Source organism: Elephantulus edwardii, unplaced genomic scaffold, assembly GCF_000299155.1.
Source record: "Elephantulus edwardii isolate Elephantulus edwardi_28Jun2011 unplaced genomic scaffold, EleEdw1.0 scaffold00196, whole genome shotgun sequence".
In the NCBI taxonomy this organism is placed as follows: domain Eukaryota; kingdom Metazoa; phylum Chordata; class Mammalia; order Macroscelidea; family Macroscelididae; genus Elephantulus; species Elephantulus edwardii.
The window spans coordinates 3,205,008-3,224,545 of record NW_006399946.1 but is presented as its reverse complement, the minus strand read 5'-3'; the positions used below and the strand labels follow the sequence as shown (position 1 = coordinate 3,224,545).

The window sequence follows — 19,538 nt, the reverse complement described above, 5'->3', positions numbered from 1 at the left end:
GAGTGAAATATCTCATTCACAAAAAGACAGATACTGCATAATTTCAATGTTATAAAATAAGAGTGACATGGAGGTTGGGGAGAAACTTAGAAAAGAGAGGATAAATAATGAACACTTCATTGAAACAGATTAGGGAAAGAATTGTCTAAAGGGAATGTATTATTTTATATTGTTTGCATGACAACAGTTCGGAATAAGAGCTGCATAACAAAGTGAGCGGGAGGGTGGCAAGGAAATTGTGCAACAATGAACGATTTTTTTTTCCAAAGAGAAAAGCGAACTGGGCATGTGGATAGGGAGGAAAATGTGCAGCAATGAATGAATGGGAATCCAGTTTCTCTACAAACTTTCATTATGATCTCAATTAAAATTAAAAAGAAAAAAACCTGATAAATTTAAAAAACAAATAATATTCTTACCCTAACTCTGATGTCAGTCCCATTCTACAACAGCATAATGTCCTTGAGGGTCACCCATTTTTAATAATATTGCATGAGTTCCTTGTTTTTCAATGCAGCATAGTATTCAATTGTGTGAATATACCACAGCCTCTCTATCCATTCATTCGTTGATGGGCACTTAGCTTGTTTCCAACTCCTTGCTACTGTGAACTAAGCCACGATAATTATGGGTGTGCATATATCTGCTTGGATGGCGGTTACGGTCTCTTTAGTGTGTATTTCCAGTGGTGGAATTGCTGCGTCAAATGGTACCTCTATTTGCAACTCTTTGAGAAAGCGCCACACCGCTTTCCACAGTGGTTGCGGATAACTGGATGAATTATATATACTGCATTGAAACCGATGAGGGAGAGAACTGTTAAAAGTAATATCTTTTAGGACATTATGATTATCATAAGATTCCGGAATGAAGGTTACAGAGTGGAATATATTCGGGGTGGGGGTGGGGGGCTGCGTGGGGATTGTATACCAATGAAGGAATTTTTCTTTTACTTTTCAAACAGAAGAGTGAACTGAGGGTGGGGGTGAGGTGGGCGGGGAGAAAAGTGCACAATGAATGAATGGAAATCCAAAATCTCTGTAAATGTTCATTGAAATTAATAATTTTAAAAAAAGATAAAAACCAAGAAAATCTTGTGAGGCAGTTCTCTGTCACAGGACTTGCACTCAGGTGGAACTGACTTGTCAATTTCCAATAACATATAATCTGTGTAATATTAGTTTTATTTCTTTTGTTATTGCTGGGTGAGGAGTAAAGCTTAATTAAACTCTTTGTAGAATTAAATAAAATTTTAATTCCTAAAAAAATAGGTAATATCATAAGCTAAAAATGTGACTAAATTCTATTAAAAAACTTTTCATACTCTTCTTCTCAAATTTTGATACTTGTGATATTTCTTTTGTCTTTATTCACATTTAGTGGGTTTTTGATACTTATTTTTGTCTTTATTCACATATAGTGGGTTTTATTGTGATATAAGTGCAAGAGTTATGACATAACACTAGAGTAAGCAACAAAGTTAAGGATTTTTTCCCACTAAATAGGAATTAGAGCAATGGTGAGGGAGTCCGTAAAAACTATCCAAAATGACATGTAAAATCCTTCTCTTACCCTGTTTATCTCCGTATATTTGATTTTTGTTGTTGTTGTTGTTTCTTCTTCAGGCAGATTTTCTCCATACAGCAGGGAACATAGTCATTGTCAGATCTGGATTTTCCAGTTCTCTCACAAGCAAAGGTCAAAAACTTGCTAGCACTTAGGCCAAGAGTATAAGCAAAGGAGTCAGTTAACCAGCAGCCACAGGAAAATATCCATTTTGACCTGATCTTGTTGATTATGTCTCCATATTTGGCCCATTATGATCTGATAGGGAGGTTAGTATGAGGACAGTCCCACTAGAAGCAACAAGAATAGAAAATGGAGCTGATAAGATGAGGCACAAGGAATGAAAGAAAAGAATGAGAATGAAAAGAGTTTTGTTTATTTCATAAAGGAGTAATTTCCTTATTTAAGGTAAGCTTCTTCCACATGTCGGCACAGTCAATTCCTGCATAGTCACAGGAGTGTTAACATGGTAGCAATTTAAAAGTTTCTGTGCCACATTGAACACATACTTTAATTGTGTGCCCAGCCTCTGGGCTCAGCACTCTAAATTTGAATTTTGTGTTTTAGATATTGAAGTCACATGTACAACTCTACAACAGTTAAAACTGAAGAATCCTACTCCATTGCATCTATTTCATCTAAAACAGGAAAGGAGATAAAACACTTCCAGTAATGGTACCATTTGTCTATATATACATTTTCCTCTTTATTGTGTTGCTGTTGTTCTCTTCCAGAAGAGTGTATCTTTTTAGTAGTATTATAAATCTCATTTTAAAATATTGCATGAAGAAAACCTGCCAACTCATGTTTCTCTGCTTTGCACAGTGTCCATCTGCTCTGACAGTGAAGTATAATAGCTTTTGAAGAATTCCACAGCAACTGAATATTGGGCTGCCAGAAATATGTTTTGTGCCAAGGAGCTGGATATGACTGTTCCATTGTTCCATTTATTATTAAGGTTTTGTTTCATCAGACTAAGTGCTTAAAAAAGACATATACTCTTAGGGTATGTGGCATTTACTTGTAGAAATTGTATTTTAATGTATTCAGTTCCATAGTTACACATTAAGCATCAACAGCAAATAATGATTAATCTACAGTAAGCAAGACACCCACGTTTGTAATTAAGTTTATTTCTAGCGACTATAACAAAATTGTGTGCCACTACATCGATGATGTTTTAAAGAGTGCTGGAAATCTTGCACTGAGAACTTTTAACTTGACTATTTGAATAAAAATGTAGGTATTTTCAGAAATAAAATGAGGGCAACTATTAAGTAAAGTGTCCTCCTTGAGAAGCCTAATAGTGATACGGTCATATGTTGGACTACCAACCCATTATGTTGTGTTGCATTGTTAAGTGCCATTGAGTCGTAGGTGACTCATAGCAACCGTATGAACGAAAGTCCTCTACACTTGCAAGCATTACTTTAATCCTTTCTCCAGATTCATAGGGTTTCTGGAGACAAGCTATTTACGAAAGTGGATGCTGCTCCTGCTTCCAAACTTGTTTTAATCAGGGAGCACCACCAAACACCAGGGGTAACCGTTATGGCATTTGGCACATCAGTGTCACAGTGTCCAACTTCACAACAACCACAAATTACCTCTGTATGGCAAGTGTACACATCGGAGTTATGCGACATTTGGCCCATTATGGGGTTTCTAATTTACCAACAACTTGATAAGAAAGTGCTAGGCTGACTCCACATAGAAGCAGCATAACTATGAGCATGGAACTACTCAACAGTAATGGGTTTGGGTGGTTTAATTTAATAATAAATTTAGTCTATTAAAAGAGATAGTTTTTATAAATAATTGGGGTAAATCAATTTAAAAATATACAAAGAAGATATGGGAAACAATAGAAATGGAAATTAAAAGTGCTTTGTACTTCACTGGAAACAAGAGAAGTCAGGAAGAGACTTCTTAACCTCCTACTGCTCCTTAACCTTCTGCTCCTCTCCTCTGAGTTAAAATTTTGAACTTTTTACCATTTAGTTTGTGGTCAATCTGTCTGATTCATTCACTCATTCATTATTGTTGTTGTTGTTGTGTGCCACTGAGTTGCTTTCAACTCACAGCAACCCTATTTACAACGACCATGAAACCTGCTCTATCCTACTGTCATTACCCCAGTCACTGTATCAATCCATTTTATCAATGGTCTCTCTCTCTCTTTCCTTCCACCATTCCAAACATGATGTCCCTCTCCAAGGACCAGTCCCTCCTTGTGACATGCCCAAAGTATGTCAGACAAAGCCTCAGAATCTTTGCCTCCGAGGAGCAACCTGGTCTCACCCTGTCTAGAATGAACCTTTTTTTGTTTGTTCTCCTAGATACCCATGGTATATTCAACACTCTTTTCCAGCACCATAGCTCAAAGGCATTAATTCTCTTTCTATTATCCCTAGTCATTGTCCAGCTCTCTGATGCATAGTAAGCAATTTTGAAGACTATAGCCTGGATCAGGTGCACCTTAGTCTCCAGACTGACTTCATTGCTCTTCAGTACTCTGGAGATGTTCCTGACAGCCAAATTTCCCAATGCAATTCATCTCTTGATTTCCTGGCTGCTGGTACCAAGAGTGTTGATGGCAGAGCCATGCAAACTAAAGCTGTTAACAATCTCACTCACTTCACCACCTATCATAATGTTGTCAAACAGTCCAGTGTAAGCCATTTCTGTTTTCTTGATGTTGAGCTTCAAACCATATTGAAAGCTACAGTCACTGATCTTCCGCAGCAAGCACGTTAGGTCCTCCTCAGTTTCAGCAAAGAGGGTTGTGTCATCTGCATAAAACAGATTGTTGATGAGTCTTCCTCCAGTCCTGATACTACATTTCTCCTCAAACAGCCCAGACTCCTGGATGATCTGTTTTGCATATAGCTTGAAGAAGTATGGAGACAGAATACATCCCTGGCGAACATTCTTCCCGATTTTGAACCACACGGTGTCTCCTTGCTCTGTTCTGACTACTGTCTCCTGGTCCAAATACAGGTTTCGGATAAGCACAATCAAAAGTTCTTGGATTCCCATTCTTCTTAAAGTCAGCCACAGTTGGTTTCGGATTTTTTTTTTTTTTTTGGTTTTTGGGTTTTTTGGGTTTTTTTGTGATCCACACAGTTAAACTTGCATAGTTAATGAAATACAGACATTTCTCTGGTACTCTCTGCTTTCAGCCAACATCCAGTGAAAATTAGTTATAATTTGCCTCGTACCATGGCCTCTTCTAAATCCAGTCTATACATCTGGAAGTTCTCTGTTAATGTGCTGTTTAAGTCATTTTTGGATACTTTTCAACAGAAACTTGCTTGTATGTAACATTAAAGATATTGTGCGGTAATTTCAGCACTTCGTCAGGTCACCTTTCTTTGGAATGGGAATATAGATATCTACCAGTCAGTTGGCTAGTTGGTTGTCCTCCAGATTTCTTCGCACAACTTGGTGAGCACATCCAGGACAATGTCTGTTTGTTGAATTATGTCTATTGGTATGCTATCAATTCCTGGGACCTCGTTTTTTGTCTGTTCTTTCAGAGCAGCTTGAACTTCTTCCTTCATCACCACAGGCTCTTCTTGCTCATATATTGTTTCATGAAATTCTTCTGTATCCGCCAATTCTTTTTGGTACAATGATTCGGTATATTCCTCCTATCTTCTTTTAATTTTTCTTGGATCATTTAGTATTCTGCCCAAAACATCATTAAGCATTGTAACTCATAGCTTGAATTTGTTTTTCAATTATTACAGCTTAAGAAATACCGAGCGAGTTCGGCCCTTTTGATTTTCTGACTCTGGCACTTTGCAAATTACATTATAATAACTTTGCTTTTCCTTTCCAAGCTGCTCTTGAAATCTTCTGTTCAGCTCCTTAATTTATTGATTTCTTCTCTTTGCTTTGGCTTCTCGGTGCTCTGTGGCTCAATGCCTTCTTTGCCAGTGGCCTAGTTGCTAGAATTACAGTCACATGAAAGCTGTTTCCAAAAATTTCTGAGTTGGAGGTTCTTAACTCTTGAGTGGCCACAGGAAGGTAACATTGATTTGGGACCATCTCTTGTGGGCCTACATTGAGTTCTTGGGCTGGTTAGCTGAAGCCCCATCACTTTTCTCCCACTCAGAAAAGCATATTGAAACTCCATTTATAACAGCAATTTTATCCAAGGAGATGAGCTTGAATCTGCTCTAAATAAATATCAAACAAAAAAAATAAATAAAATAAACGAGTTCTGCATGTGCAAATCTAGTCCTGGGGAGGGCCAGAGGAACTTCCCAATGTTTCCCTCTCATACTCTGAGTCTCTTGTCTCTGCATGGAGCCTCCTTAATGAACACTCAACATTATATGATGATCAAGCATTCAGGGTAAAATTCTCAAGAAACACAAGTACCATCTCAGTTACTGTGACATAATCAGGGAAGGAAAGCAGTGGCTTTTAAGTCTTTCTGGAATGCCAAAGATTTAGTTCCTGCCTCCAGAATTCAAGTTTACTTAATTTATCTATTGTGAACATTTATCAATGAATGAACAACATACTTATGAAATTTAGGTGGGGGATATTTAATTGAGAAATATGACAAAATAAAAACTATTTCTGTCTTTAACCAAACATCAGGAAAATGTAAAACTATGAGCTAGCACACACCTTTACTCTTGATATTATTCTTATTTGCTATTGAGTCAATTCCAACACATGATGTCTCCTGTGTGCAATGTAGAGTTGTATTTGTAGAGTTTTAAAACTATTAAAGCAGATTTTCAGGCCTGTCTTCTGAGGTACTCATAAATGGTCTTGAACTATCAACTTCTGAGTGCTAGTTAAGTGCTTAAACATTTGCACCATCCAAGGACTTTACAGAAAATAAAATACTTTTCCTGAATGCAGAATATTTATTAAAATGCTATTGGATAAAAATTAAAGTTTTTTCTTTTTATTAAGTACTTGCAAATTATTACTTCTCAGAAATGCAAATGAGAATCATCACATGTAGATATATGTAGAAAAGGAAATTTCTGTAAAATTTTTGAAAATTTTAGAAAAAGTATCAAGCTATTCTTTATTTATGGATTTTGATCTATTGTTGTTGTTGCTAAATGCCATCAAATTGACTATAACTCATAGCAACCCTAAGAACAACAGATCTAAACTTTGCCCCATCCTGCATCATCTTCACTGTCTTCACCATGCTTGAGCCCGTTGTTACAGTCACTGTGTCATTCTATCTTGTTGAGTCTTTCTCTCTTTCACTAACCCTCAACCATTCCCAGCAAGCTTTTTCCAAAAAACTGACCCTCTTGAGAACATGCCAAAAATATGTAAAACAAAGTCTCACAAAGTCTCTTTTCTCTAAGAAGTACACTGGTTTCACTTCCTTTAATATCGATTTGCTTGTTCTTTTGACAGTTCGTGGTACATTCAATACTCTTCACCAACACCACAATTCAAAGGCATCTTCTTTTATTGTCCTTATTCATTGTCCAACTTTCATTTGTGAAGCAATTGAAAATATCATGGCTTGACTCAGGTGCCCCTTAATCTTTAAAACGGTATCTTTCAAATCCGTTCACTTGAAATACATCCTTTTTTGTGTTTAAATTTTTTTTTTTTTTTAAAAGTAAAAGAAAAGATTCTTTCATTGTTTTACAAACCCTCCCCCAGGTCCCCTCCACCATGCAGCCCTCGCTCTAGTCTCCTGTGATGACAGAAATACCCAGTTACATCTCTCTTTTAGACGGTTCTCTCCCTCCTCTTCTTCAGTGCAGTATACATTATTGAACCCATCTTACTCAGTGTCTCCCTAACCCCAAGGACAGTCCCATTCTACAACAGTGGCATCATGTAATATTTGTCCTTTTGTGACTGGGATATTTCACTCAGCATAATGTTCTCCAGAGTCAACCATTTTGAATAATATTGCATGAGTTCCTTGTTTTTTAATGCAGCATAGTATTCCATTGTGCGAATATACCACAGCTTCTCTAGCCATTCGTTTGTTGATGGGCACTTAGGTTGTTTCCAACTCCTTGCTATTGTGAACAAAGCTGCAATGAACATGGGTGTGCATATATCTGCTTGGATGTCAGCTATGGTCTCTTCAGGGTATATTCCCAGTAGTGGAATTGCTGGGTCAAATGGTATCTCTATTTGCAACTTTTTGAGAAAGCGCCATACTGCTTTCCACAGGGGTTGCACCATTTTACACTCCCACCAACAGTGAATCAGGGTTCCAGTTTCTCCACAACCTCGCCAGCATTTGTTGCTTGCTGTTCTGTTAAATTTTGCTATTTTGACTGGGGTGAAATGATATCTCATAGTTGTTTTAATTTGCATCTCTCTTAGGCCTAGGGATTTTGAGCATTTCTTCATTAAAAAGAAAACATAGTAACCAGTAAACTTCTAATTAAAAATATTTACCTAAATAAAGGAAATGAAATAGAAATGTTGTTTTTGTTATGTGCTGTCAAGCCATCTGCAATTCTTAGCAACTCTATATACAATGGCTCTGAAGCCTGATCTGTCCTGATCTAGTCTCACTGATTCAGACCGTCTACTCCCATTGCCCTAGTTACTGTATCAATCCATCTCATCCGGGTCTTCCTCTCCTGCACTGTCCCTCTACCCTTCCAAGCATGAGGTCCTTCTCCAAGGATCAGTCTCTTGTGTCCAAAATATGTGAGATGAGATGGGGTTTCAACATCCTAGTTTACAAGGAAAAACTTGATTTTACCCTTTCCAAGATAGACCTATTTGTTTTCTTGGCAGCCCATGGTATGTTCATGACTTTTCTCCAGCACCAGAACTCAAAGGCATTATTTTTTTTCTTCTGTCATCATTTGTTATTGTCCAGTTCTCTGATGCATAGCAAATAATTGAAAGACCATGGCCTGGATCAAGTGCATTGAATTAATGCTGTATTTAAACATTTTAACATTTTTTAGATAGACATTTTATCTAATGAATTAGAACTTCTGAGTATCTTCTAATTTATAATTTATGGCACAAGTTAAAAACTGAAATTTAGAGAGTACAGTTTACTATGTGCTGTTTCATTATTTTGATGAGAGAGTTTTACTTGTCTTATTCTCAGCAAGCACATGTAAAATTTCGTGGCTTAACCCTTTACCAGAGCATAATATGGGTACCTGAAAAGACCTTTGCCATGTTGCAGACATAAGTTCTCACAGCCTGTGAGAGGAATGCTCTGTAGAAAGATTACTGGATAAAATGTACCATAATGAATGAATGAAAATCTAACTTTCCTGTAAACTTCCATTAAAATCACAATTAAAAAATTTGCCATTGTTATAAAACAGGACTGATATGGAGGTTTAGGGGAAACTAAGAAAAGAGGGGATAAATAATGTACGTGGCATTGAAACAGACAAGGGACAGAACTGTATAAAAGGAATGCATGATTAGGTATTATTGGCATGACAAAAGTCCAGAATAATAGCTGCATAGTAAAGGGGGGGGGAGAGAAATGTATAATAACGAAAGAACTTTTTTCAAAAAAAAATGAACTGGAGGGGAAGGGAACAGGAAGGAAATTGTGCAACAATGAATGAGTGGAAATCCAAGTTCTTTATAAACTTTCATTAAAATCTCAGTTTAAAAAAAGGGGAAAAAAGGTTACTGGGAACCTGTGATTTTCCCCCTACCCATCTTTACTCCTCTGCCCCTACCCCTGCCCCACTTGGTTGTTGTTGTTGTTGTTATTGTTATGTGCCATTGAGTTGCTTGAAACTCATTGTGACCTCCTATGTACAACAGCCGTAAACTCTGCTCTGTCCTGGGCCAATCCCACTGTCTCCAATACACCCATCCCAATTACCCCAGTCACTGAATCAATCCACTTCATAGTGGGCCTTCACCTCCTGTGCTGTCCCTCTACCCTACCAAGCATGATGTCACTCTCCAAGGACCGGTCCCTCCTTACATGTCCAAAGTATGTTAGACAGAGCCTCAGAATCCTTGCCTCCAAGGAGCAGCCTGGTTTAACCCTCTCCAGAATGAATCTGTTTGTTTTCCTAGCAGTCCACAGTACCCTCAATTCTCTTCTCCAGTACCACCACTCAAAGGCATCAATTCTCCTTCTATCCTGCCTAGGCATTGTCCAATCCTCTCATGCATAACAAGTGATTGCAAAGACCATGGCCTGTATCAGACACACCTTAGTCTCCAGAGAGACACCATTGCTCTTCATAACTTTGGAAATGTCCCTACTAACAGCAGACTTTCCCATCACAATATGTCTTTTAATTTCCTGGTCACTGGTGCCAAGAGTGTTGACTGTGGATCCAAGCAAACTAAAGCTCTGTACAATCTCAATCTCTTCACTATCCATCCTGAGGCTGCCAATTGGTCCAGTGGTGAAAATCTTTGTCTTCTTGACATTGAGCCTCAATCCATATTGAAGGCTGCAGTCCTTGACCCTCTGCAGAAAGCACTTCAGGTCCTCCTCAGTTTCAGCAAGCAGGGTTGTGTCATCTGCATAATGCAGATTGTTGATAAATCTTCCACCAATCCTGACCCCACATTTCTCTAATAGAGCCCAGCTTCCCATAATGCCCCCCAAGACAACAATTGTTTTATGTAGTATTTGTCCTTATGAGACTAAGTTAGTTCACTCAGTATAATGCTCTCCAGTCTCTTTTTAGATATCCCTTTCATAAAAAACAATGTATGGAAATGATTATATGAAACATAGTATCAATGAAGGAATGTGTCAAACACACGCATACATACACACACAAACCATGAATGAAATAAAATGTACATGAATAATTATATACATATCTATATATAAAAAAAGGAAAAGTTTAGTGGGAACTAGAAATGGCCAGGATTTAAGCAAAAGAAAAAAAAAGAAATAAAAATAATAAGACTACAAACATGAAACGAAATATCTCACATAGATGTTTAAAGGTACATTGAAATTATCTGATTTTTTTCATGTTCACTAATTACTGGATTTTTTTTTCTTGTGTAGGCTCAACATGGGAAAAGACACTTCGGCAAATTGGATTTGAAAGGTAAATTCTGTGTAGCATGTTTCCATTTTACCCTACAAATTGATAATTTTTCTCGAAATGATGATTTATAAATCAATAGTCTTGTCACCACTATTTTAGTAACTGTGTGTATCTAAGTATGTAATTTTATCATCCTGACTGTGAATTTCTTTGTAAAATAGAGATTTTAATAATTGTTTACTCTTAGAGTGAAAATTAATATTGCATGGAATACTTCATGTAAGAACTCCTTTTTAAACTGCAGGCCTGTGTTCATGGTAATCTGTATACTTAAGAGAATTACAGGAAATGTGTGTGTGTGTGTGTGTGTGTGTGTGTGTGTGTGTGTGTGTGTCTATATATATGTAGTAAGCTCACCGCTATCATCACTGTGTCAATCAATCTCTGATGGTCTACTCAATGACACCTAATAACAACATATTCTCTATGCCATGGACCAGTAAGAATTCTTCTAAATTAATTTTCCTTGATTTAAGTGGCTTTAAAAATATTTTTAAATCTTTAATACATTTTATGCAAAGAAACCAACAAGTTTGCCTAATGATTAATTTTAATTAATATTTTTTTCACTTAATGGTCAGTCTCTGCGATACTGTTAGCAGTAATCAATTGACTTTGTTTTAGTAGGTTTCTTTTCTCTTGTTTTAAGTAATTAGAAACTCAATTTTAAAAATACGTAATTTGCTGTTCTTTTATCTGCTCAAATTTTCTTATCTCAGTTTTTAAACAACTTGGAAAAGACTGAAAAGCATTATGCTGAGTGAACTAACCCAATCTCATAAGGACAAATATTGCCTAAGACCATTACTGTAAACATAGAAGAATAACTAGTAAATCATGTACAGGGATCCTAGGGGGTAAGAGTGGGAGCAGAAAGAGTGAGGATAAGTAGGAGTGAAATCACACAGGCCTGCACAATTTGGTGGGTGGAGGCAAGGGGCAAAGAAAATAGGAAAAATCTGAAAGGGACCTGAAAAGACAGGTTAATGGTGGACATTATCCAACGATGATTAATTTCATAAAACATAAGGAGTGGGGATTATTGTATGAAATACAATGTGAATGAAGAATAGTGTGAAACACAATGGATACAAACTTTAAAAACAATCCAATAAAATTTTTTAAAAAGAAAATTACTTGATACTGGTCTTGATTTTTTTTACACAACTTTATTGTTTTTCTTTCATTTTTCTGTTTTCAGCTCATTCACTGTTTCAGACCTGTGATCAGCGATCTTTTTTCTTGTCTTGTGGACACTACATGGATACTAGAGTGTTCATCAGTTGTCTTGTGTTGTTGGTTATCCCAGATTTTATATACAGTTGAATTTCACTTGTTTCATAATATTTTTATTTCAAAAGGGATGCGTTCCCCCCCCTTTTGATCTAATTTTTTTTAAATTATGGCACAATGGATTGGCTATTCAAAATGATTACTAGTTATTGGCTTTGACTTTCATCACATGGCTTGGTAGGACAATGTTAATGATTTAAATGAGATGAATTGTACCTTTGGATGAGAACATATAAACAAAGGGTATAGACTTCTCATGAAAGGATGGTCATTCTTGCCCGTTTGCCAAGCTCAAATTGAGCATATTTAGAGGGAGGGAGATGTGGTGGGGGGAACTGAGTAGCAAAAGCAGTAGCAGAGGTAACAGAAAACCAAAGACTGATGTGAGAGAAAAGTTGAACTGGGACGGCCATATCACAAAACCAGAGCTGAGAGCCTTCATCCAAGCCTGTTGCAGAACTATGGGGAGAGGTCATAATTGTAAAACTAGGCCAATGACAAGAGACTGAATGTCAGAGGACCTGTGGACATTCCTGTGAATATGTCCTCACTGGAGAGTTATATTTTGCTTCCAGCCTGATTGTAACCTGTTCCTTCCTAATTAGGTCCATAATCATGAATCTTGTCTGAGTTCAGTGTGATCATTGCAATGGATTAATGTAGCCAGTAGTAGAGCAATGAGATTTCTGAGAGGGATGATTGGTGTTAGAGTTGATAAAGGAAGGTGGTGTGAGTGCAAGAGACAGGATTCATGGGAATTCGTTTTATATTGTGAATATTCTGAATGGCGATTCTTAACCTTTGTAAAGTTGGATGTCTGCACTAGTTTTACATTAGTTCAAATCTAAATTTTTAATGTCATTTTTCCCCCAGAAAATTCTCATCTTCATCCTCCTCCATTATTTGAATTCTGTTTTTCTTTAATTCCCAATGTTTATTTCTGGAAATTTCAGTTAATATTTGCGTGGGGTTTTATCCCTATTGTGTCGTAGAGTCACTTGTGACTCATAGCAACCCTATGTACAACAGCCCTGAAGCCTGCTCTATCCTGCACCAACTTTACTCTCTCAGACACCTACCCTCATTTCCCCAGTCACTGTTTCAATCTATCTCATTGATGGTCTCCCTTTCTTTCTCCGTTCCTCCACCCTTCAAAGTATGATGTCCCTCTCCAAGGACCAGTCTTTATTTGCAAAATGTCCAAAGTATGTCAGACAGCTTCGGAATCCTTACCTCCAAGAAGCATCCAGTCTTTACTCTCTCTAGGAGAAACCCATTTGTTCTCCTGACAGTCCATGGTATATTGAATATTCTTCTGCAACACCACAGCTCAAAGACATCAATTATCTTTCTATCAATCCCAGTCATTGTCCAGTTCTCTGTCTTATATCGAGCAATTGTGAAAACTATAGCCCAGATCAGGCACACTTTAGTCTCAAGACTGACTTCATCACTCTTCGGTACTCTGGAAAGGTCCCTAGCAGCTGACTTTCCCAATGTAATTCTTGATTCCCTGGCTGCTGGTACCAAGAGGGCTGATGGTGGAGGCAAGCAAATTAAAGCTGTTAACAGTCTCAGTCTCTTCACCACCTATCATAATGCTGCAAATCAGCCCTGTGGTGAGAGTCTTTGTTTTCTTGATGTTGAGCTTCAATCCATATTGAAGACTACAGTCCTTGATCTTCTGCAGCAAGCACTGTAGGTCTTCCTCAGTTACAGCAAGCAGAGTTGTGTCATCTGCATAACGCAGGTTGTTGATGAATCTTCCACCAATCCTGATGCCACATTCCTCCTCATAAAGCCCAGACTCCCAGATGATATGCTCTGCATATATATTTAAAGGCATGGACTACATCCCTGACAAACACCTTTCCCAGTTTTGAACCATGCAGTGTCTCCGTGCTCTGCTCTGACGACTGCCTCCTGGTATAAGTTTTGCATAAGCACAATCAAAGGTTCTGGGATTCTTATTCTTCTCAGATCACAATTTGTTGTGATCCACACAGTCCATTACTCTTTTAAAAATAGCATCCTAATGAATGGAATCCCAAAATCTCTGTAGATGTTCATTGAAATGAAAAATAAACAACCTAAATTTTAAAAAAAAATTTACCCTAAAAAAATAGCATCCTATATTCATTATCATGTAGATAATTCCTCATCATTATATTAAATAGTCTTCATTTCATAATTCTAAGGATGACATTCTTTTGTATTCTTTTGTGTGGGCAGGCTAACACAAAGTATCAGACTGACATAGAAAGGGATATTATCTAGCAGCAAACCTGAATAATAATTTTAAAGATACATGTGATCCACAATATACCATGGACTGCTAAAAAAACAAACAGGTTTATCCTGGAGAGGTTAAACCAGGTTGCTCCTTGGAGGCAAGGATTCTAAAGCTTCGTCAGATATACTTTGGACATGTTGCAAGGAGGGACTAGTTCTTGGAGAAGGACATCATACTTGGAAGGGTGGAGTGGCAGCACAGGAAAGGAAGACCCTCTATGAGGTGGATTGATTCAGTGACTGGAGTAGCAGAGGTGGATGTGTCAGAGACAGTGAGACTGGCACAGGGCAAGACAGGGTTTAGGACTGTTGTACATAGGGTCGCTTTGAGTTGCAGGCACTCTATGACACATAAAAACAACATGTGATACAGGGCAAAATGAAGCTGTGAGAGGTCCAGGATATCTCATATTGCTCCTTGGGTTATCCCCCCGCCCCCTTTCTTAAGTACTCTAGCCCTGAGTGATAGAAGAAATCTATGAGGGTTCTGGTCACCTCATGTTGGAGAAAGCATTTACGTTTTGCAGTCTAGAGTTTCGGAGTTTACTTGGCATTCCCCTAAGGAGGCATGCTTTATAATTGTATGCACTGTAGTTTTGTTTACCATAATCATCCTGAACCAGGAATGCCTTCTGGAAGCAATCCACAGATAAGGATTCTCTCCCTACAGGGAAAAATTATTAATCTATTTGCAAAGATGTTAAATAACAATGAGTCACAGCACAAAAATTTTAATCACTTCTCTGGTTAATACATTCAGCTTTAACCAGTGATTACAAGATTTATACTGTCCCCTTCTGTTCTGAATAATATTTTGCTTGATGCCAAGATTAATTTTTTACCCCATATCACATAGACATCTCTGTAGTTTTCTCTTAAAATTTTTGAGTGAAAGGCTACAAATCATTAGTTTTTCATTTGATCATTTATGGCCATTTTGTTTTATAACAAAAATTACCATTGATTAATGTAATTACAATTTATTTTCAATCTATTTTTGTGTATTGCCTGTTCCTTCATCCCACTTACTTTACTCTACTCTTACTCTGTTCTCATCCATGTTAAATCTCCAAGATTAATTCTGTGTGTATACCTTTCTTTAGCTTTTTATAATACTGATCTTATACCATAATTATCCTTTTGTGACTAATTTATGCAACTCAATATAACTTGATCTATATTCATTCATGTTGTTTATAATTTTGTGGATTTTTAAAAATTTTTTTCAGAGATGCATGATAGTCTATTGTGTGAAGGTAAGAGTTCTTTTCTTTCTTTTATTATTATTATTAATTTTAATGAAAATTTACCTAGATTTTGGATTTCCATTCATTCATTGTTGCTCTTTTTTCCCTGCCTACCTTTCCCCTCTAGTTTGTTCTTCTGTTTGAAAAGTAAAATTCTTTCATTGTTATACAAACCCTCTCCCTAAGTCCATTCCACTATGCAGCCTTCATTTTGTACAAGAGTTTCTTTAACCATTTGTCTATTGATTGAAACTTGTGTTTCCAGGGCTTTACTATTGCAAATAAAACTGCAGTGAGCACGAGTGTGTATATATCAGTTTGTATCACAATTGTTATTTTTGGGTCTATACCTAGTAGTGGAATTACTGAACCAAATCGTATTTCTATTCCTAAATTTATACAGAAATACTAAAGTGCCTTCTGTAATTTCTGTACCATTGTATCTTCCCATTAGTAGTGCTTAAGACTTCCAGTCTCTCACATCCCCACCAACACTGGTTGTTTGTTGTTGCTGTTATGTGCCATCGAGTCACTTGCGATTCACAGTGACCCTATGTACAGGAGCCCTAAACGCCGTTCTATCCTGTGCCAACCTCCCTGTCTCAAACACACTCATTCCCACCCTCCACTCACAGAATCAATCCATCTCGTCAAGGTTCTTCCTCACCTGCACTGTCCCTCCACTCTCCCAAACATGATGTCCCTCTCCAAGGACCAGTCCCTCCTTGCAACATGCCCAAAGTATGTCAGACGAAGCCTCAGAATCCTTGACTGCAAGGAGCATTCTGGCTTCATCCTCTCTGGACAAATCTGTTTGTTCTCCTAGCAGTCCATGGTATATTCAACATTCGTCTCCAGCACCACAGCTCAAAGGCATCAATTCTCTTTCTATCATCCCTATTCATTGTCCAACTCTCCGATGCATAGCACATAATTGCAAAGACTATATAGCCTGGATCAAGCCCACCTTAGTTTCCAGTCTGACATCGTTGCTCTTCAGTACTCTTGAGAGGTCCCTCAGAGCTGACTTTCCCAGTGCAATTCATCTCCTGATTTCCTGGCTGCTGTTACCAAGAGTTTTGACTGTGGAACCAAGTAAACTAAAACTTAACTGTCTTAATCTCTTCACCATCCATACTGATGCTGCCAATTGGCCCAGTGGTGAGAATCTTTGTTTTCTTGATGTTGAGCTTCAATCCATATTGAAGACTGCAGTCCTTTACCTTCTGCAGCAAGCACTTCAGGTCCTCCTCAGTTTCAACAAGCAGGGTTGCATCATCTTCATAATGCAGGTTGTTGATTCTTCCACCAATCCTGATGCCACATTCCTCCTTGTACAGCCCAGTGTCTCAGATGATCTGTTCTGCACACAGATTGAAAAGGTATGGAGGCAAAATACATCCCTGATGGACCCCTTTCTTTATTTTGAACCATCCAGTGTCTCCTTGCTCTGTTCTGACAGCTGCCTCTTGGTCCAAGTATAGGTTTTGCATTAGCACGATCAAATGGTCTGGGATTCCCATTCTTCTCAGAGTCAGCCACAGCTTGTGATCCGCACAGTCAAAAGCCTTTGCATAGTCAGTGAAGCACAGATAGGCATTCTTCTGGTATTCTCTGCTTTCTGCCAAGATCCATCCAACATTTGTTATAATATCTCTAGTACCATGACCTCTATTAAATCCAGCCTACACATCTGGCAGTTCTCTGTTGACATATTGTTCCAAATGTTTTTGAATAATTTTCAGCAGAATCTATCTTGCATGTGATATTAATGATATTATTCGATAATTTCCACACTGCTGGGTCACCTTTCTTTGGAATGGGAACAAATAGCGATCTCTTCCAGTCAGTTGGTCAGCTGGCTGTCCTCCAGGTTTCCTGGCACAACTTAGTGAGCACATCCAGGACAGCCTTTACTGTCTTATTCAATTTGTCATTGTTGTTTAGATGAAATGATGTATCATGACATTCTTATTTATGTCTCTACAATCTTGCTTGCTGAACGTGAACACTTGATACAGAAGCTCAAAGGTTACAGCCTTCAATATAGATTAAATCTGAACATCAAGAAGAAAAACAACAACAACAACAACTCACCACTGGACCAATAGGCAGCATCATGATAAATGAAGAAAAGATTGAAGTTGTTAGTAGTTTCATTTTATGTGGATTTACAGTCAACACTCAAATCAGAAGACATGTTGCACTGGGAAAATCTGCTGTCAAGGAGGCTAAAAAAACAATCAAGTCAATTTAAAAACTAAAGTGGTCTTTTCAATTATTTCTTATGCATCTGAAAGTCAGATAATGACTAAGGATGACAGAAGAATCTGTACCTTTGAGTTTGGTGTTACATAAGAGAATGAAATACACCGTGGACTACCAAAAGAATAAACACATCTGTCATGAAGGAAGTGTGTCACTGTCCATTCACCGGCAACAAATAGCAACACCCTGATGGAGGTAAGCACGACGGAGACACACCACTCCAAGAGCTGTTCAGAGGGTTAATCCAGCTCAACTTCATTGGGGACTGCAGCACAATTATAGGAGCAAGTAAACAGGAAGACAGGATAGGGTGAGCTTGCAGACAGGGGACATGTGGGTTGGATAGGAGAAACTCAGCCTCCTGTGAAGTACTCCCAGCTCAACATATGTGGCAGCCATTTACCCAGGTGGTAAGTTTTCTCAAGCCAGTGTGGCCAAACACAGGCTTTCTCTACCCTGTGTTAAAAACCACTGAAAGGCTTGCACTTATCCAGAGCTATACAATCTGTCTTGGCCAGAGGCCCTCCCTGCCTCCCCAACATTCCTCACCATCTCCTCCCTTTTTCTTTTAAATAGATTCAAAGAGGGGAAAGTCTCTGGTGTAGGGCCTCCATTGTTTCTTGAGAGGAGGATGATCCAATGATGGTAAGGGTAGAAAGATTATTCAGTGCAGCTACTTGAGCATTCTCTCTTGTGAAGAGGTCTATTGCTGGTCTTGTAATGACAACTGGGGAGTTAATAGAAAATATTAGAATTGTCATAACTTGATTTCCAGATTAGATTGGGAGATGAATATAGGATAGTGAGGAGAGCCACGTACATATAGGAAATGTGGGTAAAGAAACAAAAGCTTACAAAACCTGATTAATGTCTCTTGTGGCACTATAGATGGTCAAAGCAGTGATAAGCAGTGTTAGAAACACAGAAACACTGGGTACCACAGGGACCCAGGGTTAAGGTCAAGAGCCTGTTGGTTGGGTACCTTCAGCATGCCCAAGGTCACAGGTGTCTGTGGCATCTGGGCCTTTGACTTCCTTTTCCTCTGTCTCATCTTCTTGTCATGGATGCTCAGTTGATGCATCTTCTCATTAGGCGGGTTGGAATCATACATGACGAGCAGGAACCCACAAAGGATGTGGTTTGTTCTGTAGGAAAATACGAGCAAATTGGGCCCTTTCCATACTTGATTTAATGGATCCTTCCACAAAACCCATATTGGCGGCTCACTAGAGAGTGCATCTGATTGCCAGTGCACACATATGGGAGGTTTTGAAAAATTTTAATAGATATTAAATACATTTCACATGAAGAGAGCTTTATGTAATTGTACCTTATGGGATTAGGCTTCTCCCTGTTCCTTTTTAATTGCAGTTTTAATGTTTTGTGTGCTCTCTTGACAATCGCTTGACCCTGTGGATTATATGGGATTCCTGTTGTATGCTGAACATTCCAAAGTTGACAAAGCTCTTTCCAATCTTGAGGGGTGTTAAAATTAAGGCTTAAATAATTAAGCTGTGCTTTTGCCTACAGAGAACGAGCTCTGTCATCTCTAACAGCTGTCCTAAGTTTTTTAACTCCCTTCCAGCACATGGATATTGATGTAAAGGATGTTCAGGCATGGAATATACGCCAACAAGAAACACATATGCCTCAGAGCTAGTGTCACACTGATCACACAATATTGTTGTTGTTATGTGCCGTCGAGTTGCTTGTGACTCATAGCGACCCTATGTACAACAGCCGTAAACTCTGCTCTGTCCTGTGCCAATCGCACTGTCTCTGACACACCCATCCCGATTATCCCAGTCACTGAATCAATCCACCTCATAGAGGGCCTTCC

At 38.2% G+C, this 19,538-nt stretch overlaps 1 protein-coding gene across 1 annotated transcript in view; it reads left to right on the top strand.

Annotated features, from left to right (window-relative positions):
- The window catches only part of PIEZO2 (piezo-type mechanosensitive ion channel component 2), a 731,335-nt gene that overhangs the window by 203,090 nt on the left and 508,707 nt on the right, over nucleotides 1-19,538 (top strand). Inside the window, exon 3 of the mRNA XM_006897012.1 lies at nucleotides 10,556-10,598. Within this exon, the coding sequence (XP_006897074.1) occupies nucleotides 10,556-10,598 (43 nt within the window). The remainder of the gene's footprint in view (nucleotides 1-10,555; nucleotides 10,599-19,538) is intronic.